Source organism: Notamacropus eugenii, chromosome 3 (genome assembly GCF_028372415.1).
Source record: "Notamacropus eugenii isolate mMacEug1 chromosome 3, mMacEug1.pri_v2, whole genome shotgun sequence".
NCBI classification, from domain to species: Eukaryota; Metazoa; Chordata; class Mammalia; order Diprotodontia; family Macropodidae; genus Notamacropus; species Notamacropus eugenii.
Window position 1 is genome coordinate 109,443,566 of NC_092874.1, and position 21,563 is coordinate 109,465,128.

General features: G+C 38.9%; 1 protein-coding gene and 1 long non-coding RNA gene across 17 annotated transcripts in view; one reads left to right on the forward strand and one right to left on the reverse strand.

Annotated features, from left to right (window-relative positions):
* The window catches only part of HIPK2 (homeodomain interacting protein kinase 2), a 256,347-nt gene that overhangs the window by 161,430 nt on the left and 73,354 nt on the right, over positions 1-21,563 (forward strand). For all 14 annotated transcript variants that reach the window (XM_072650088.1, XM_072650082.1, XM_072650084.1 and 11 more), the window contains 5 exons: positions 12,443-12,566; positions 12,916-13,035; positions 13,299-13,385; positions 14,707-14,891; positions 18,997-19,159. In XM_072650088.1, coding sequence (XP_072506189.1) covers positions 12,443-12,566; positions 12,916-13,035; positions 13,299-13,385; positions 14,707-14,891; positions 18,997-19,159 — 679 coding nt within the window. The remainder of the gene's footprint in view (positions 1-12,442; positions 12,567-12,915; positions 13,036-13,298; positions 13,386-14,706; positions 14,892-18,996; positions 19,160-21,563) is intronic.
* The window catches only part of LOC140530949 (uncharacterized), a 99,553-nt gene that overhangs the window by 54,792 nt on the left and 23,198 nt on the right, over positions 1-21,563 (reverse strand). The gene's annotated exons all lie outside the window — the stretch shown is intronic.

Sequence of the window (21,563 nt, forward strand, 5' to 3'; positions counted from 1 at the left end):
TTGGTCCTGGTCATTTGAGGTCACACGATCCTGACCCCCAGATTCTCTCCAAAAATATTGATTTACCCATTTTGAACTATGACTCTCAATTGGCTATACTCTCTCTGACCATGAATTCATTTGTCTCTTAATGAGCTTTTAAAAGCCAATGAAACACAGAAGGGAAAAGAAGAAATACGTTTGGTTTCCACAGAAGTAAGGATTACTAAAATGAGTTAAGGCCAGAATTGTTTCACTTCCTCTCAAAACTGAATTTAGTGTCAAATGGGTAAAGTGTGCGAAGTAGTTTTCTTCGTTTCCAAAACAAGCACTCTGTGAGACTCAATGAAAAGCAACAAAATTCTCTATCAGTCTTTTCTGGGAAGGAAGGGAGGGAGGGAGAGAATAGGAAGGAGGAAGAATGGGAAAAAGGAGGCACAGAGGAAGGAAATAAACATTTATTAAGCACTTACTACAGGCTAGGCACAGGCTAGCCTGAGAAATGGAAACAAAAAGGACAACCCTTGCCCTCAAAGAGCTTACATCTCAATGGGAGAACAACACACAAAAAAGGAGCTGAATGTCCAGGGACAATAAGGAACAGGGCTGAAAGGGAATGAAAGAAGGCCAGCCTAGGCCCCTCCACAAAATGGATACTCCAGGAAGAACTTACCAATGGAAGAAGGTGAAAAAGACTTGTGGAGGGATATTTGTGGTGAGTGGGACATGGGGATGGTAAGCTATTCTAGGAGGAGGAGAACCTATATGCAAGGGGAAAGTCCCAAGATTAGCTAACAGGAGAGAAAGTCAGGAACAAGACCAAGATAGAAATAAAGGTAGGTTGGCATGGATCTCTTTATAAAATAAAGACTCCAAGAAGAATTCACCGACAAGAGGAAAGAGGTAGGCCTTGTAAAAAGATATAACCAAGGGAATGCTGGAAATAACTCTCATGAACTGTTAAATTTGTGAATGGTTATACCTCAGAAATCACTACAAATCAGGGCTTGGCTTATTGTCTTGTTGGTTCCTCACTCCTGGGCCTAGACTTAAGAAAGTGATAGAAAAAACAAAAATAAAGATTAAATTTAAAAGTGAGTTTCGGGTACCTTTGTCTCCCTCTCCTCCCCCACCCAAGCTGCTAAACATTAAACCTTTACCAGGACAGCCCTGGACATACCAGAGTGAGTACAATGAAACATGGGAGACTGCTCACTATGAGGAGGTCTCAGGTGCTGAGGGAAGTTCCAGGTTGAGCCAGAGCTAGACGAGTATGATTTTGAAATCCAGAGAGTCAAGAACAGGGTCTGGAGGGGAATCCAAAGGCAGGCTGGCCTGGGTTGCCTTAGCAGGATTAGCATTTGTTTACCTCCATTTAGTCAGTAAACAATAACAGAATGAACACTCAAGGTAAGTTGAGCTCTAGAAGGTAGCTGCCCCGAAGCAGCTGTCACCCCTTGGGGGTTTTCTTGGCAAAGATCCTGTAGTGGTTTGCCATTTCCTTCTCCAGCTCACTTTACAGATGAGGAAACTGAGGCAAACAGAATTAAGTTACTTGGCTAGGAAGGGTCTGAAGCCAGATTTGAAGGCCCTGCACTCTGTTCACTGCACCACCTAGCAGACACACACTCACCAGGGGCCAATGAGCAAAACTCTTCACTCAGTGCCACCCACAGGCAGCTATGCCTCAAATTAAAGATAGGCTGATTCAGTGGAGGGACATTCCACATGAGGAATTCTTTACACTGATGAAATCACAACTCTGACTATATAGCTAGACAGGTGACGTATATGTACATGTTTATATATGTATGTATACACATATACACATACAACATCTGTGCAGCACATTAAGATTTTGAAAAGTGCTTTCACTGCATAATCCTGTAAGGAAAGCCTGGCAAGTGTTATTATCCCCATTTTACACATGAGGAAACTAAGGCTCCAGATTTAAAAACTTGCCCAAATCACAGACCCATTAAGTATTATTATCAGAATTAGAACTCAGATCAGATACAGAAGGTGGTTCAATAGAAAGAATACCAGTTCAAGTCAGAAAGACCCAAGTTCAAGTGTGGCCTCAGACACTTACTAGCTGTGTGACCCTGGGCAAGTCAACTTAAGATATCTGCCTCAGTTTCTTCAGCAGTAAGATAGGGAGAATATGGCACCTATCTTGCAGGGTGGCTGTAAGGATCAAATAACATAATACTTGTAAGCTGCATTGTACCCTGCCTGGCACATTGGAGGCATAGGTGCCTAACAGAACCAAAGTGTTCTTGAAACCAGGATTAGAAAATGTCAGAGAGTGATTTAACTGTCAAATAGGATCAAAAGCATTAGAGAATTGAAATAATATCAAGATCTGGGGTGAAAACTTTATTGGATTCTTTCTTCTCTCTCCTCCTCCTGTCTTTTCTCTCTCTCTTACACACACACACACACACACACACACACACACACACACACACATCCCCTATAATCTTCTATTCTCCATTAAAAATTTAGTTGGATTGCTTTAAAAAAGTTCAAAGCTAGATTCCAGGTTCATTTACAAAGGTGAGAAAGTAACATCATATTTAGAGCTAGAAGGGGTACCCTCTCATTTTACAATTCAGGAAGGTCCCAAAAGGCATCCAAAGTCATGTGAGTAAAAATAGCAGAAGCAGAATTTGAACCAACACCCTCTGGTTCCACATTCAGGTCTCTTTCACAGAGCAGTCTTTATTTTATATTCAGCCCATTTCCTCCTATCTGATCTTCACACAACCCTTTCTTGAGCTGGTTAGCTCAGCAGATTTGGCAGTACTAATGAGGCCAAAACCCCTAGGCACCAACTGTACCCCTTACACCCTCATCCTCAGCCAGTCATCTTGAAAATCCATGCCTTTGACCACAGAGAGAAAAGAGTAGATGAATTAGTGCAAATCCATCTCAGCTATTAAAAAAGGACCTCAAATTTCATGTCCTCCTGAGGTTGGAGAAGTTCAAGTGTGTGACTTATGTGAGGTACAGCATATTAACCCTTGTAAAGATGAAAATAACGCATGTACTACATTCAATTGAAAGTGAGATACATCCATTAAATTTCATTAATGGCTTAAGGTCTGTTGCCCTGATTGAAGATTCAAGTCTTTAAAGTCCACTGTGCCCCTGTATCCCCCAGTGTCAGTTCCTGAAGAGTTTCCCTTCTCTACAGAAGGAAGTGGACATACCTTATATATCTCCAAAGAAGTCTGAATAGACTGAATAGTCTGTCCTTCTGGGGATGAGACTATAGGTGCAGTGATTTAGAGCTAAAAGGGAGGTGAAAGGTCATCTAGTCCGACTCCTTTTGCAGATGTGAAAACTGGGACCCAGAAAGATTAAGTGATTTGTCCAGAATCTCACTGTACAGTAAAGGTAGGGTTTGAACCCAGATCATTAGACTCCAAATCCAGTGCTTTTTTCCACTGTACCACACTGCCTCCAAAGGATTAGGGGGTAGTAAATATCCCAATTTTAGTCCAAGAAGAATCTCTTGCTTTCTGGTTTCCCAGACTTGTACCATCCTTGCATTACTAGGGCTGATTAAATAAGTGCACTTGATGTGTGTTGAGAGTTACAGCTTCAGGTATAGGAACCCACAAAATCTCTTTAACATGAGGTGGCAGTTGGTCCCCCAAGAGGACCAATTTGGGGAGAAATCAAAGGGAAGGCACCCCAATTGGAGAAAAAGATAATGAATTACCTTTCCTAAGCCAAAATGGGCCCACCTTGGTAATGTAAGACCATTCAGATTTACCAGTTCTTAGATGAGAGACCTAGACAGACCAAAATGCTGATTGTTTCTCTACTCAGAAGTTAAAGAAAGCAACATCTGCACCCTCTGCATCACTTGGGAAAAAAGAAGAAAATGTTCTCAAAGAGCACTGTCTCTTGCTTACCTTTCCTTAGAAGAGGTCTGGAGCACTTAGAATTCATCTCCTGAGAAGACCTCTTATCTTTAGCTAGGTGGCTCAGTGGATAGTGCTGGGCCTGGAGTCAGGAAGACTTATGTTCCTGAGTTCAAATCTGGCCTCAGACTCTTTAGAGTGTCCTACTAAAGCTGGGTTATCCTGGGTAAGTCACTTAAACCTGTTGGCCCCAATTTTCTCATCTGTAAAATGAGCTGGAAAAGGAAATGGCAAGTCACTCATATCTTTGCCAAGAAAACCCCAAATGGGGTCACAAAGAGTCTGACACGACTGAAAAGTGACTCAACAACAAATCAATGGAATAGTAATCCATCTTCCACCAGGCTTTTCATAGATAAAAAAGATAAAACTTTGCAAATCAGTTTAGCTATATGATCTGTAAACTAAAAAATGGACTTTGTGGCAAGTTAATGAATTAACCCTGGCAGAGCCGTCTTGTCATGTCATTACGGCTGTTACTCCTCTTAATAAGTTACATTATAGTCAGTAGTAGCCTGTGGTTTTTACATACGAGGATGAGTCTTCAGTGCCTACGATGTACAGGAGCAAAAACCAGCTGTATATTCAGCCTCATTCTAGTGGACAGACCTGTCAAGTCCACTGAGAAAGAAGCACTGAAATGTCTTCCATTTCAGATAAATAGGCTTCTGAGTAATCTCCGCTTCTCAGTAATATTTGTATGTGAAGCTGAAGAAGGGGAATTCCAAGGGAATACTTTAAAAGATTGGGATCAATGTTTACCTTACTTACTCCATGACCGTATCTCAGAGCCACTCTTTTAGAAATAAGTATCTTTTACTATATAACTTGTGTTTATTGAGATTCTAGTTCCACTCTGTCTCAAGGCAAAGGAGAGTGATCAGAGAAGCCTGAGTGAAGTCCATATCATGTCTTTGGTCACCAAGACTTGAATGGTTAATGGTTAATGGAATAGTGATGACAACTTTGTAAGTTCTCAGGATTGACAGACTTCCGTGAAAAGCTTTTAATAAGCCTAATTCCAGCCCTCAGTTTTAGAAACAGAACTTACAAAGAAGACAAAAAAAAAAAAACAACAACAACAAAGAAAACTAGAAAGAATTCCCCTCTGAAATTTTTGCCTTCAATCTCTCCCCAGCACAGATGTTATTTTTTCCAACTCAAGGCTTTTGCTTTTCTAGCCCTTTCTCTCAAGTCAAGCAGAATTCCCTATCTTACCTTACTCATACTCAAGGCAGGCAGTACTGCAGAACATGGTTCAGGCTTTGTTACTGGAACTCGTGTACGCATTGGTATGTACAAATCTTTATTTTCATAATCAGAAGGTATAGCTGACTTAACCTTGAGCAAGTCACTTCACTTGCTTCTCAGGAAAGTTTGAGTTCAAGTATTGCCTCAGACACTTACTAGCTATCTGACTCTGGGCAAGTCAACAAACTCTGTTTGCCTCAGTTTCTTCATCTGTAAAATGAATTGGAGAAGGAAATGGCAAATCACTCCTGTATCTTTGACAAGAAAAACCCAAATAAGTCATGACATGACTGAAAAACAACTAAACAGCAAGTAACCTGGTGGGAAAAAAGAGACGACTGGCCAAGGCACCATCCTTAAATAAAAGCTCTGGGAGGATCACTCCATTCTGAGTGGTGGGAGGGGTGAAGTCAAGGGCAGAAAGTACTCCTGAGGTGTAAGTTTCAGGACTGAAGTGATCTTCCAGAATGAAGGGATTTCTGGGACACAACGAAGAAATCCTGGTGGGAAATGGAGAGACCTAAACAGACTCAGATATAAGATTTCCCCTTACCCAACAGGCCCAGATAAGCCTGATCTACTTCCAGGAAGATTAATCTGACAGAGTTATATAGGATTGATTGGCTACAGACACAAAAACAAGAGAAGAAGATAGTCAAAGAGGATCTAGGAAAGCCAGTGGAAAGATGGAGCAGACTGTAGTGTGAACAAGAAGTAAAGTGATCCTAACCAGGGCCCCAATTTAGTGACTGAGGTTGCATGGAACATAAGAAAAAGCTCAGAACTGAGGAGTCAGAAGACTTGGGCTCAGGTCCTTCCTCTGCCATGAACTAGCTATGAACAAGTCACTCCTTCAAACTGTAGCTTCCTCGTTTGTCAACTGAGAGGGTTGGGCTAGGTGATCTCTAGGCTCTAAAATCAGATCCTACATTTTGACATGGAAAGATTTTTAAGTCTGAATGATTAAGGATGGTGGGACCTCTAATAAAAATTAGCACATGGGAAAAGAAAAGCATATTGGTGGCTGAGAATGTTGGTTCCTGTTTTGTGTATGCTAAGTTTGAGGTGACAGCGGGACTTCCAGGGAGGCAGTTGAAGATAAGCCTACATCTCTGATAGGAGACAGGGCTAAAGAGCATGAGCAAATTGGGAGATGGGATCAATTTACCAAGGAAGAGTTCAACAAAAGTAGAACAGGGACAAAGTACTGAGACTTAAGCAAACCCACAGTTCCTCAAAGTCATAACACCAAGTACAGAAAGTGTGTGAGAGAGGAGAATTCTGTTCCTAATGATGCCAAAACTGTGGGATATGACTGAAGGGAAAGGAACTGGGGAAAATAGAATTCCACTTGTATCAGTCTGGTTATGAGATTGCTGAAAAAGCCTCCCTTGAGGTAGATATAAAGTCATTGCTCTGTTTTCCCACTTATTTTCCCACTTTGTGTATTTCTTGTATACTCACAGTTTGAGAAAACAAATTAAGGAAAGAATGTTTTCTTCACAATTCCATGTATTTTTTTTTTACTTTGAAATGGGCTGTCACCAGAAGTTGTTGGGTTTTTCCTAAAAAGAATATACTTTGTCTGTGCCAAAATAGCAAACAAGGGTTCCTTAGGTTCAAAACCGTCCCCCTTTATTCTGTTCCCTCCCATGTAGTATTCACTGCACTACCTGCCTCATCAGATCTTCAGTTAAAAAACCATTTTGATACTACACTGTGTCAAAATAAGGGGCTACAAACTTAGTAAGTTAGGTAACTCTAAGAACAGTCTCAGTATTCACTTATCTTGGCACAGGTTAATGGGCCAGTGAGACAACATGGTTTAGTGTGGGAAAGAACAAAGGCCTTGGAGTCAGAAGACCTGATTCTAGTCCTGACTTAGTAGCTGTGTAATAGTGGATAAGTCACATTAGCACTGGGACCTTCAATTTCTCATCAATGACATACAAATATGTACATTATAAAAGCATTTTGTAAGCTATACAGTGCCAGTGCTGCCAGCACATGAATCAGCCTCTTAGGTCTTTTCTGTCTCCTTCCCAGAATGTTCAGCACACTCTTATAATCTCAACCATTTCTTGGGTCACCTTGCCCTTCCTCATTAGTCCACCCTTAATTATTTCTAGAGATTCTAGTCCAAGTTAGAAAAATATTTCTCTCAACTTGTTTGGTTTATAAAGTAATAAGGTTTTTTCTATCCACAACCACCAGAACCACAACCAGGTAGCTTACATGTTTTCTAAACCTCAGTCACAGATTTCTTTCAACTAGCCTGTCTTTCTTACACCCATGACCCTAATTCTCTGCATTCTTTCCAGCTTTTCCCATTTGAATTGTCTGAGGTGGGTTAGTATACTTATCTGGTTCCCCCATGCATTTCTACCTCTTTCATCAATCATCATGCATTATATCCAGTTTTTTTTCCTGAACAGTTTATCTAAAATAGACTTCTCTTCATTCTTCATATCTCTCCTGTTTCTCACTGATCCTATATGTCCTTCACTTTAATGTCCTATATGCCTCTCTAGGTCACTGGCTTGCATAGGTGGCAGAGTTCATGTTCACAGTTCTAGGATTTCTCTGATTTTGTAATACAATAGACTAAATATTGGTGGAACTAAAATTCCACTTTCCCAATTTGACTACTTCATCCAATTTTAATTTTGGAAAAGTTAAATAATGTTCTCCTGAATATACAGTCATGCTAAATTTAAGACTTACCAATTAATACTCCAGATACGTTACCAAGTTAAAGATTGCTGCTGGTCTTACATTACTTTTATTAATGTGATACAAAAGGGAGTAGGATATTTACTCAGATCTCATAACTGGCCAGGGAGTTCTCGTGTGAGTTAGCAGACTGTTTTATTGCCTCTGTTGCTATGGTTAGACAGAGTAACACTAGCAGTATTGTGCCTTTTTGCTCTCACCCAACAAATCTTCCCCAGGTAGATCTGTTATTTCAGAAGACAGAAGTAGACCCAAAAGACAGAAGTTAGAGAGGGATAAATTTTAGCTGTAAAAGGGAAAGAATTTTTTTCTGAGCTATCCAACAGTGGGACTGGCTATCATGCAAAATAATCCACTCTCTATTATTGAAAAGTATCAGGTAGTGGCCTAGATAACTAAGTTAGCTTTAAGTTCCCTCCCAGTATAGAGTACCTCAAAGTCTATCTCCAGTGCCTCCTTCTCCAATAAGTCCTTCCTAACTTTCCAGTCAAAAGGGAATTCTCTATCTAGTCTCAGCACACTGTTTGTATTTAGGCATTTACTATACTCTAAAATTTTGCACTGTTTATATATATTGTCTCACCCCTCCTACAAAACAACCTTCTTGAAAGTAAGAGTGGTAAGTTATTTATCTTTATCTAAAGGACATTACAGCATTGAGCAAACACTAAGTCATAAAACAAATTTGGATATTATATAGCTCAAATCATGTCCTTGAAACAATAAAAACATACTATAAAAAAACTTGTTCCAGTTTGATTATATTAAAAGGCAGTTATTAGTTCCCAGCATCTATTGTGAAAGGATTCCACTCTAATTTTTCTATGAATTGCATGTATGAGAGCTGTCAACACAGTTAGGGGAGATAAATGCTTCAGTCTTAATGTACTGAGAGGTGACATTCTTTAGATATTTCAGTATCATGCTGTGTCTATATGATGAACCTGTAAGAAAACAGACACTTTTATCCTTTGGGGTCAATGTATGTTTAAAATAGTTTGGGTATTATGAAACTAAAGATAATATTTTGGGAGACCATTTCCCTGAGGATGCTTGAGTTGTAAGCCAAAGAGACCTGCGGCAAATGAGTTGGAACCAATCACCTGAGCCAGAAAAGTAATGATCATTCACATAACTAAAGACATATCAGTCATCTCTTTTCTGCATATGATTCCTCTACCAGGAATCAACTCAGAGGAAGGTCCAAAAAGGAATATAGGCTCACACATTTAGAAATGAAAGGGATCTTAGAAGTTACTTCCAACTCTCTCATTTTACGGAGGATAACATGGAGAAGCAGAGGTTAAGTGAACTGAGGAAGGTTTGCCTCAGAACAAACACAGAAAGCAGCTTCCAGTCATCTGAGGATACTAAAGTGATATATAAAGTCAGTGTCCATTCTCCAATCCATGTAGATACTGATGAGACCGGAACCAGATTTAGAATATTATTACTGTACTTGAAGAAGCCAAGCTTCTCCAAAGGGTAATACTAGCCTTAAGAGCTGGCTAGTGGCTAGTGAATGTACTACCTATCCTGGAGTAGAAATTTGAGCAGATGAATCATGCACACAGATCTACCTTTGTACTTTCTACTTCTGTTTTTACTTTTCTTCCTTTACTTCTTAAGAGATCTTACTGGTCACTAAGGATTCGACTTAATCTCTCCCTCCTCCTCGAATCACCCCAGCCCACAGCAGTCTCTCTTCCTTTCCCTGATACATCTTAGACAGAGAACTGAGTAATAAAGTAATAGGAAATGCAGGGTTTTAGAATAGAAAGATCTGGATCAATTCTGATAGCCTTGGATATGTCACTTAACCTCTCTCTCTGCATCAGTTTCCTTATAAAATAGGAATAATATTGCACAAACTATCTCAAGGGTTGTTGAGGAAAGCATTCTGAAGCTTCAAAAAGTGCCGTATAAATGAGTTAATAGTACTGCTGCTGCCATTTAAATATTTCCTGAATGTATCTCGTCTCCCCAAGCCATACATCTCTTGAAGTCAGTTCTATTCAGAACTTCCCTGAGAGATTAAATAGGCAGGAAAAGATCTGTCAAGTATCATAAATCATGGGGGCCAAAAGTCCAGCAACAAGTCAACAAAAACCTAAGAGGTGGAAGGTGACAAAAGTTTAGGAAAGTCAGCTGGGCTAGGAAAAGTTCAGACTCCTGCAGGTCAAGCAGAAAAGATCAAGAACTCAGGATGACCTACAAGGAAGCAGCAGCCCAGACAAAAGGTCTGGATAACAACAATTATAGCCATATCTCAGACAGTTCTTTCAGGTTTGCAAAGTATTTTACACTCATCATCTCATTTAATCCTTATTCCAAGCCTGAGGGATTGGTTCAGTCCTTATCAATAGTTTTATTAATATCTTCCAAGGTTGTAGTGGGAGGAAGATGACGATAATGGAGGAGCATAGAATGAAGATGGCTGGGAAATGGCTGTGGAGGTCTAATTTGGAACAAGATGGGCCAAAAAGCTCACCTATCAGAGTAGGATTCAAACCTTCCATACTTCAAATCCAGCATTCTTTCTACTAAGCCACATAGCTTTTGGGTCTGAATAGGAGGAGTGGGGACCACGGCAGTGAGAATGGAGCTAGATAAAGATCCTTTTAAGGCAGTTGCTTCTGTAATCCATGACTCAAGTTAGAACTGGGCCCCCAGTATGAATAGCCTGATTCTGCAAGTAGGGGCCAAGGAGGGAATGTGGTAGGTACAGAAAGAGTACCATTCATTACTTCAAAAATTAATGAAATTAATTTATTTTTGGCTTAAGTGTTCTTTCACTGTAAAAGATGGGCTTTGTGAACAGTCTAAAGTTTTATCTAAGCTAAACTAGGGCAAACTTGGTTAAGAATTTTTGTATGAGTGTTCTAAGTCACTGCATATACCTTTACATCAAACAGAACAGTACTACTACCTGAATTGCTGCAGAACAGCTTTAAGGAAATGCAATACCTTTTGGGAAGTTTACTCTGCAAAACTAATTAGCGAATCACAAGACTGACAAGAGAATTTTTGTTTTTGTACTTTACTCTTCTAGAAGAATTCAGAAATGGGAGATAGGGGACAATTTTAAATGGAGGAAGAATCAGGAAATGAGAGTCAAGGTTATGATTGTTTTATTTTATTATTTGAAGATGGGTAAAAAAAAAAAAGAACCAAAAAAACCTAGAAAGGGAAGGAGATATCACTTTCCTCTTCACACTTATATTTACTTTTAACAGATAAATTCCTTTATAAGATTTATAAATTTATTTTATAGTATTTTACTTTTTCCAGTTACATGTAAAAACAATTTTTGACATTTGTTTTAATTTTGAGTTCCAAATTTTCTCCCTCTCTAAGAAAGTAAGCAATTTGATATAGGTTATATATGTGCTAGACTTATAAATTTACAAGATGAGAAGTAAAGGAAGAAAAGTATAGGTTAATGAATTTCAGGATAGTAAAGGGATCGGCTCACCTTTCGAGAGACTTCAACCAGATGATTTCTCATTTTTGGAAATTCAGCATAGTCAAAAGCAAATTTTAGTTTTTTATTTGGTTTTGGTTTTCTCTCCCAGTCATGTTAATATTCTTGGACAGGGGTGGGGAACCTGTAGCCTTAAGGCCACATGTGGTCTTCTAGGTACTTGGGTGATGCCTTTTAACTTAGTCAAAGTTTTACCGAACAAATCCCTTTATTTATTAAGGGGATTTGTTCTGTGAAGTTTGGATTCAAAGAGCTGCACTTGAGGACCTAGAGGGCCACAGGTTCCCCACCCCACTTTGGAGGTAGATAAGAGATAATCTGTAAAGTACTGGCTACACTGATGAGCTATGGCCTCTCTGTGCAGCCTAAGTTGAGAGCTCATGATAAGAAGCTTGGCTATCAGTCAATAAGTAGACATTTATAAGGTGCCAGGCACTGCATTATGCACTTAGGAACATAAGGCAAAAGACTGTTGTCAGGGCTACAGCAACTCCAAATGTCCATCAATTACAGTATAGAGGGACTGGAGTCTGCAATGGTGAAAGGCATACGGTACTAAAGGAATCACTAATCAAACTAGAAAATATTTTCCTGAATGTTTCTAAGACAGCATTTGATTACGTACAGCACTAATAAGGTTGGGGTTCCAGGTCTGACCCCTGAATCAGTCAGTTAACTTGGTTCTATTCCGAGACCACCAACTACATGCACTCTTCTTACAAACGTGTTCTACTAGTTACTGAAAAACTACCTGCATTCCATGGCATTCTTCTGGATGGATCCAACCTTCATATATAAAGTGAATCCATTATAAAAATACTCTCATCTGTAAAATGGGTATAAAACTACCTGCAATACCTATATCATGAAGTTATTATAAGGATCAATAAGGTAATATGATCAATATACATTATTATAAGGATGAAAGGACATATATATGTAAAATGCTTTACAGTTGTAGTGCTATATGTCATTTTTACAGATTATGCACAGTTCAGACAGTCATGAATACCCACTTGTGTTTTAGAATGGCTAAGTAGTTTCTTTTATTCCTTTTCAGAGCCCCTGAAATTATCCTTGGTTTACCTTTTTGTGAGGCAATTGACATGTGGTCCTTGGGCTGTGTCATTGCAGAGCTTTTTTTGGGTTGGCCTTTATACCCAGGAGCATCAGAATATGATCAGGTGAGTCAAGATAATCACAGGTATTCTTGACAAATCTCCATTTAATTTCCTTTATTTCCTCTTGCAGAAAATATGGCAGATTAGAATTTTATGTTTTATACAACATACTAATGGGCATTCTGGGGTTTGTTTTTTTTTTTAATATCTGCTTCGGTCCCAACTTACAGGGCCCAAACATTATTTCTCTTAATTTTTCCATTCTTTCCTACTCTTCCCACTGCCCCATTATTTTCTTTCTTTTTGTTTTTGTGTATAATATTGTAATTTCTGTTGTCTTCAAATCCCCTGAAGTCATTAACGTGACAGAAGGTCAGTGATATCGAGAACTTTATTCTCTCCTCTTTCACAGATTCGATATATTTCACAAACACAGGGTTTGCCAGCAGAATATTTATTAAGTGCAGGAACAAAGACAACAAGGTTTTTCAACCGTGACACAGACTCACCATATCCTTTGTGGAGGCTAAAGGTAAGAAAAGAATTCTGAAATTCCTCTTTATCTGTCAGATTAATCTTGGAAGAAGAGAATAGTCTGATTAGTAAGAGATCATTTTGAAACCAAGAGGCTTTTCACTGGGTGAGGTTTTAATGATGTTTGCAAAACTGAAGGCCTTTGAAAGGTTTCCTTTCAAACACAGAGAAGGGATCATGCACCAGAATTGCTAAGTGCACTAGTCATGCTGATTTGGGTGTAGTTCAGATAACCAGTCAGCTTTTACTTGTTTTAACCAGACACCAGATGATCATGAGGCAGAAACGGGGATTAAATCGAAGGAAGCAAGGAAGTACATTTTTAACTGTTTGGATGACATGGCACAGGTAAGCTCCATGGGTAAGTAGTGGAAGCCCTTTGATTACCCAGGTACAAGAAGACTTAATGAATTTCAAGTTCTCTGACAGATGGGATGAAAGATGCCTAGTGGAAATCCATAAGCTCCCCAGTTATGTCACTTGGCCCTGAATTACTTTGAACATGGGTAAAAGATACACACAGGCTCAAATCAGCTTTAGTAAGGTTACCATTTGGGCCTGTGAAATATCTTAAAAGTATGGTATTTTTGTTACAAGCAGTTTTCAGTAAAGGAATTCATTTTGTGAGACTAATAATAGTCTATCCTACTGATATTTCATGTAGAATTTAGTCGTATCAGTAAATTTAGATATCCCAGACATGAAGGAAGAAGTCATCACTTTTTAGGTCTTAAAAGAATGAATAATTATATACCTTTGTAATAAGTACAAACTGCAAACTTCTAAGGAGTGAAAAATTTGTCTAGAATCATGCCAAAATAAAACTTTTTAATGGGAAGAGAAGTTTACATTAAAGTCATGTAGGGATGGGGACATGCAGACCAATAACCACTTTGAAAACTTCTTCCTATAACTAGGATCAGCAAAGATTTTGAGAAAAACTGCTACCTTTTAACTCTGAAGCAATGTTAGAAGGGATCAACAGAAAATGGTTTGCAGAAGGCATCTTTGGAAAACAGAGCATGCCATAGAGAATTAGAAGCTTAGCACAAATGTAAATGTAAACCACAAATGTCAAACTCTCACCCCTGCCCATGCTGGTCAGAGATCATTCCAGGGAAGACATTTTCAAAACAGAAAGAAAGAATTCTGAGGCTGAAGTAAATTTTGTTACAGCTTTTAAAAAAGCATCATAGGTGGCATTCAGTATCTGATTTCTTCCATAAGTTGATATTTAAATTAGAAAAGGATGAAAATCATGTCAGTTTTTCTTACACAGACTGTTCATAGGCCGACTTTTCCCCCATCTTATTTCTTCTTATTATTGTTCAGCTGTCATTAATTTTTTATAAAGAAGAATAAATAACTTTGTTTCGCTTTAAAGGGTCAAAAAACATTGCTCAATTCATACCTTATTCTATAGTAAGCTATTGATGTCTGTTAGTTCCTTTTACCTCCCTCCCCCTTTTTGTCCCCATGCCTCTATTGTAAAGTCCTAAGCCATACTCTGAAGAGTCAAACTAGCTAAGAAGTACTATGAGAAATTTAGCCCCCTGATAGGCAAGATAGAGGCTACTGGGTTGTGGGATAGGCTAAAGGTGGGCTGAAGCAGAACATGAAGACAGGGTCAAAGGAAGGATCCATTGTGACTTGTCCTGCTCTCCTCTAGGTGAATATGACCACAGATCTGGAAGGGAGTGACATGTTAGTGGAAAAGGCTGACCGGCGAGAGTTCATAGACCTGCTGAAGAAGATGTTGACCATCGATGCAGATAAGAGGGTCACGCCAATCGAAACCCTGAACCATCCCTTCGTCACCATGACACACTTGCTTGATTTTCCCCATAGCACACAGTAAGCTTCCTTCTTGGTGTTTTATAACAATTTAAAAGATGGAACAGTGGGAAAATAGGAGAAAATCAAGACTAGGTGAACTACTGGGCCTTTCTAAACACAACAACCACCTATGAAGAGTTGTGCCCATAATGGCAATATCCCTAAAGTACAATCACTTAAAATATTAAATGTAGAGCTATTTTTAGCCTACCCTAAAATGGACCCAATCTCAGTAAATACTTCCACAGTGCCTGACACACTGTAGTTGTTAATAAATGCTTGTTGATTAGTTGATCTCCATTAGCACTACGATAACTATAACTAGGCCTCAATTCTCAGTGTTGGCCCTGACTCCTAACTAAGGTTAAGTCTCATTGCCACAGCCACAAGAGAGCGTACTTCCTTAGTGGCTAGAATTGATGGAAGGAAATTTCAGTTCAGCTGTACACATCTCAGTGACCAACTGTAGGGTCTGCCTTAATTATTTGAACTAAGGCTTAAGTCATTTTTACTGGGCCATGGGATTAAAACAAGAGGCTTGGATAGCAGCTTATGTAAATAACCTGTCCTATAAACCTAGATTTTCTAAGCATATTAAATCACAGTAATAAGGATTTGATCAGTTCCTTCAATGTCAATTTAAAGATTCTAAAGCATCTCAATAGGAATCATATAAGCAGCAGTGCACTATACCTGTATATAGAAATATGAGGACACAAGTCTTTAAAGAGCTAGCTGAGCAGTTTCCATGCTAGATTAACACAAGAAGAAACAGACTTAAATTAGAGCCAGGAAGACTTTGACGGTCTAAAGGAAGAATTTCTTAATTGTCATGGTGATAAAATACTGGGGTGAGTTACTAGAAAGGGTTGTCATGTTTCCATGTCAAAAGAATTTCAAGAAACCATGTGTCCTGGATGATTTATGCATTCACCTGCCTAAAGACAGGAGCCTGGGTCACATGACCTCAAAGTCCCTTTTCAGTTCTAAAGTTCTAGGAAGAAACTAATATATAATCATACACTTAATATTAGTTATGAACTTGAGAAAAATCCCTTAATCTCCCTAGGGCCTCAGTCTCTTCATCTGTAAAATTAAGGGCTTGGACTAGGTGATGTTTTCAGTTCCCTTTCCAACTCAAAACTTTGTGATCCTTATTAGATGTTGCCAATATTAGTATGACAATCAATATGGACAACATGAAGAAAAGCAGATTTTTAATTAAGATGACAACAAGGAGGCAGATTCTGAAAATTACTAGGTACTTACGAGGTTTTAGAGTTTGGTGTACTTTCCTTTTCTTTAATATACATATACCAGTTGCATCAATGTTATCAATTAATAAGCATTTTTTAGTTCCCTACCTGGGTATAAGAAATGCAAATATGAAGAATGAAACTTTCTTTACTGTCAAGGAGTTTCTAGTCTGTTAGGGAAGACAACCAATACATAAATATGTATAGCACAGAGGTAAAGAGAATAAATACACATAATTACAAAGTAGGAAGGGAGGGTCTCAGGAAAGGCTTCACATAGAAGGTGGCACTTACACTTCTATTTGTCAAAATTGAGGAGAGGGAATGCCAGGCATTGGGGAAAGGCCATTTCAGAAGTAGAGAGATGAAAGATGGAGTACTGTGTGTGAGGAAGAGAAAGAAAGCCAGTTTGGCAGCATCATGGAGTTCAGGAAGGAAAGGAGTGTTTAAGACTGGAAGGATAGGTTGAGCCTAGACTATGAAGGACTTTAAAAGCCAAACAGAGGAGTTTGTATTTTATTCTATAAACAAAAGGGAACCATTCGAGTTTAATTGAGTAAATGAACGAATGTTGCAACCAGATCCAAACTTATGGAAAATCACTTCAGCAGCTATGTAGAAAATGGATTGGAATGAGGAGAAACATGAGGCAGGACGACCAATTAGAAAGTCACTGTGTTAGTCTAGACAAGAGGTGATAAGGGCCTGGACTATATCAGTAGCTATGTGAATAAAGACAAGGAGTTGGATGCAAAAAATACTGGAGACAGATACACCAAGATTTGATAACTACTTTGATATACAAGATAAGGGAGAGTGAAGAGTTGAAGATAATGCTGAAGCAATAAACCTGAGACTGCAAGGATAGTAGTGTCTTCACCAGATGAAAGGAATCTTGAAAGAGGGGTTTGGGAAGCAATGATAATACATGAGTTGTTTTGGTCATGTTGAGTTTAAAAGGTCTCCAGAACCTCTCATTTGAAATGTCCAATAGTGATGTGGAACTTCAGCTCAAGGGAGAGGCAGATAGAGATGGAAATAGGTATAGAGATGATAATGAAAACTATGGGAGATGATGAAGTCAGCAAGAGAGAATGTAAGGAGAAAAGAGAAAAAGGCTTAGAACACAGCCTTTGGTACACTTTGAGAGTGTAATATTGATAATTAGCCAGCAAATGATACTGAAAAGGATCAAATAAGTAAAAGGAGAATCTGGAAACAATAGTGTCACAAAAACCCAAAGAGAAGAGAATTTCCAAGAGGAGAGGAAGTGATCATCAGCATCAAATGAAACATAGAGGTCGAGAAAGATGGGCACCAAGAAAACCAACAGATTTGGCTGCTCAAGATCAGTGGCCATTTTGGACAGAGTGGTATGTTGAATTAGGTCAAAGTGCCAAGTTATGAGAAGCCAAACTGCCAAGGTTTGAAAAGCAAGATGATGTGGAGGCAACAAGTATAAATAGCATTTTGTAGAAATTTAACTGAGAAAGGAAGGAGAGATATACAACAATAACTTGAGAGCAGAGTAAGGTCTAGTGATGGCTTAAGGATAGGATGACTTGGGTTTGTTTGAAGGCTAAAGGAGAGTTATCATGATCAGGGAAGTTGAAGAGGGAAAATGATTGAGGGGGAAATGTGCTAGAGAGGATAGGCGAGGGTGACATAAAGGGCTTGTGGAAGAGAGGTTGACTTTGGCAAAGAGAAAGGCCACCTCATTATCAGAGTCGGGGGGAAAGGAGCCAGAGTAGAGGAGGATGTTGAATAACTTTTGAGGAGTGAAGAGGGAACTCATGAATAATGGCCTCAATTTCCTCAAAAAAGGAGACAAAGTCCTCAGCTCATACATGATTTTAGTTTCTCTTTTTTTTTAATTTTTAACTTACAAATGGAATGAAGAGAAAAAGAGATGGGGGAAAAGAGAAAGAAGTTAAAAACAAATGTTTATGCATAAGGAAGCAAGTGCGAGAGAGAGAGAGAGAGAGAGAGAGAGAGAGAGAGAGAGAGAGAGAGAGAGAGACTGTGTGTGTGTGCCTGCGTGTGCGTGCACCCCTGAGGGGAAATAAAGAATGTAGAAGAGAGGAGATTTTGAATCAAGCAGTTTCCTGGACCAGCTATCAGGTCATAGTTACCCTCAACATCTCTTCCTTCTCTGCAACGACAGTGAAAGACAGAGAATGGCCTCAGGAGCAGAATGGAAATCATGGCCAGCCAGCCATTTGTATGAAAGTGTTTGAGAAATCAGAGAGTTTTTATGATGTGCTCAGCACTATGGGGTATAGAAAAGAAGAAAATGTGGTTTCTGCTCTTAAGGGGCTTAAAATTGTAATTATGTGAATAAAACCCTATTAAAGGTTGAAAATGGAGAATAGGAAATGTGGGCTAGAGAAGGGAGTCTTAACCTGGAGCTGATGAACTTGTTTTGTTATTTCCATAGTTATATTTTTTCCTTCATAATCCTACGTATTTTATCACTTAAAAACATTCGGAATGCCAAAAACTATCCATGACACAAAAAAGGTTAAGAACCTTTGGGCTAGAGGATTGTTAAAAATATAAATGTAAGATTTTAACTAGATCCACTTATCAGCATGTATGTGCTACATATTTCCTTTACCTATGAGGGTAGGAAAAAGTTTTTTTTTCTTTCTCTAAAGAATTTTAACTATTGCTAATACATAGCCTTTGCTTAAAGAGAGGGAAGCAGGAAATTTTGACTCGAAGTTGAAATTCTGTAGTTGATTTTATTAAGTTCTCTTTAACACTTTTTCTCTCTCTACCTCCTTCCTACCCACCCCATCCATCTCCTTTTGCCCCAATTCTTTTGTCTCCTTTCATCTCTTCCTCCCCCTCTTCTTGATGAAAAGTGTCAAGTCTTGCTTCCAGAACATGGAGATTTGCAAGCGCCGGGTGAATATGTATGATACAGTGAATCAGAGTAAAACACCTTTCATCACCCATGTGGCCCCCAGCACATCTACCAATCTAACCATGACCTTTAACAACCAGCTGAATACTGTCCACAACCAGGTAAGGCAAGAGCCAGGGGTGGGAGGGAGATGAAGAACATGCCAGAGTGACATCATTAGCTGCAATATGATATAAAAGGGCCTTTGCTCTATGTAGAACATTCTGGGCATAAGGCATCATCTCTCACTGAACTTGTTTCAGCACAATTGAATATGAAACTAGAAAGGTAAATAGATTAAGTGGATACAGATGATTTAATAGTTTGTTTCTGACCATTTTTCTCTAAGGAATTAAATCCCTTTTGTGTTGAATGCTGGTACAACCAGAGTAAATTTTCTTAAATGAGCCACATGGTAAGCATTTTATAGTTCTTTTCTCTCTCCCAGTATGGGACTGATGGTAGGGAGATGCTAGCTTTTATCTTTGACATTTATTCAGCACTGAATACTAAAATCTGTTAGTCCTTATACTTTAGAAATCAAGAAATCCAATCCCTTCCTTTTACATAAGGGGAAACTGGGATATGGGTAGATTAAATAACTGGCTCATAGTCACATGACTGATTAATGGCACAACCAAGACTATAGCTCTCAACTCTTCACCAAATTAAAATTTAGTGACTTGTAATGTAATAGTTGGTAGTCTTTGTATGCTGAAGAATTTAAAAGCACTTTTCATGTCCTGTACTGAAAAAACTGAGTGTGGGAGAAGGGGACTCTGAAAAGAAAAGAAAGGCTTATACCTAAGGATGGGGGAAAACTAGAAGCTGAGATGACTAAGAGATATGAAAGACATTAAGGGAAGGATGTGCATTTAAATATCTTCTATTCTGTTTCTCCTTCTCCTATCCAACTTAGTCACCACTTCTGCCGTCCCAGTGAGTCACGTAGATATATGCCCTTGTCTCCTCCAAAAGACAAATATGTACTGTATTATCAGGCCATTTATTGAATGCCTGTGTTCCAGCCATTGTGCTGGTGTATGGAGAGGAAGGAGATAGGGGCTCCTCGAAGCTTGCAGTCTAGAAAAAGACAATCCTAATACATAGAAAAGATCACTAAAATAGAGTATCCACTAAGTATCAAATATGTCTGATACATACAATCAATGCTACAATAGTTAAGAAAAGGGAGAAATCATGTTAACCTCGATCAGAGAAGGCTTCATGGAACCAGTGGGACATCAGCTACACTTAAAAAAAGTAAAAGATAGAACTTTTATGTAGGCAGAGAAATGGGGAGAGTTTAGCAATGCTAGGGAAGTATAAATGTGCCAGCCATGTTTGGGAACTAGAAATAAATTAGTTTAGATGGAACAGAAGGCTCTGAAATCAATAATCACTTGTTCAGTACTTACTATGTGCCAGGCACATGCTGAGCACTGAGGGGACAAAGACGAAAGAGAAGCAGTTCCTGCCTTGAGAGCGTACGTTCTAATGGGAGGCAATATGTATAAGATATCAAATATACACAAAAGGAGTTTGGGGAGTGAGTGCCCTAGCAGCTGGGGGGGGGGGGGGGGGAGGGAGAGAGAGAAAACCAGCAAAGCCTTAATGGAGGGGGTGACCCTTGAGCAGTCTTAAAGAAAACCATGCTATGGAGTCTGTATGCAGATTGAAGTGTAACTTTTTGAAACTTTTTTATTTTTCCTGGGTGTTTTTTTGTCTGTGTTCTCTTTTGCAACATGGCTAATATGGAAATGTTTTGCACAACTGCACATCTATATCAAAGTGCTTGCCTTTGATATAAGAGGAAGGAGGGGGCAGGGAGGGAGGAAATTTGGAACTCAAAAATTATAAAAAAAACAAATGTTAATTGTTATTACATGTGAAAAAAAACAAAACAAAGCATTCTTTAAAAAACTAAAATGGAGAGGAAAAAAGAAAGTTGCTCATTATTGCTCCCTTTCTAAACAATTGTAGCACTCTGAAAAGTAGTTCCTGGGTGGTGTCTGAATGGACACTAATAAGCTTGAACAAATTTTTAAAAATGTAAAGCAAAAATAAATAAAAAACAAAGTAAACCATGGGTTCCAAGGGATAAAGATGAGGAAGGGATCCATTTCAAGCAAGAGGGACAGCTGGTGCAAAGGCAAAGATAAGAAATGGAGTGCTGCATACACAAAACAGTAGGCCAGTAGAGCTGGGTCATAGAATGTGAGGAGAATGATGTGTAAGAAGTCTGGAAAGATATAAGGGGCCAAGTTGTGAAGAACTTTAAATGTCAAACAGAGGACTTTATAGTACATTTGATTATATTTTATTTTAGATACAATAGGGAGCCACTGGGTTTGGTTTTGTTTTATTGGGGAGTTGGCTATTGCAATGGTCCAAGTGAGTGGTAATGAGGATCTAAACTAGGATGATAGTTGTGGAAGAGGAGAGGACTTAGGCTAGAAATGTAGGGTAGAAATTCTTATGAGAAGTAATAGTACAATACTTTGGAACTGATTGTAGAGAGCCTTA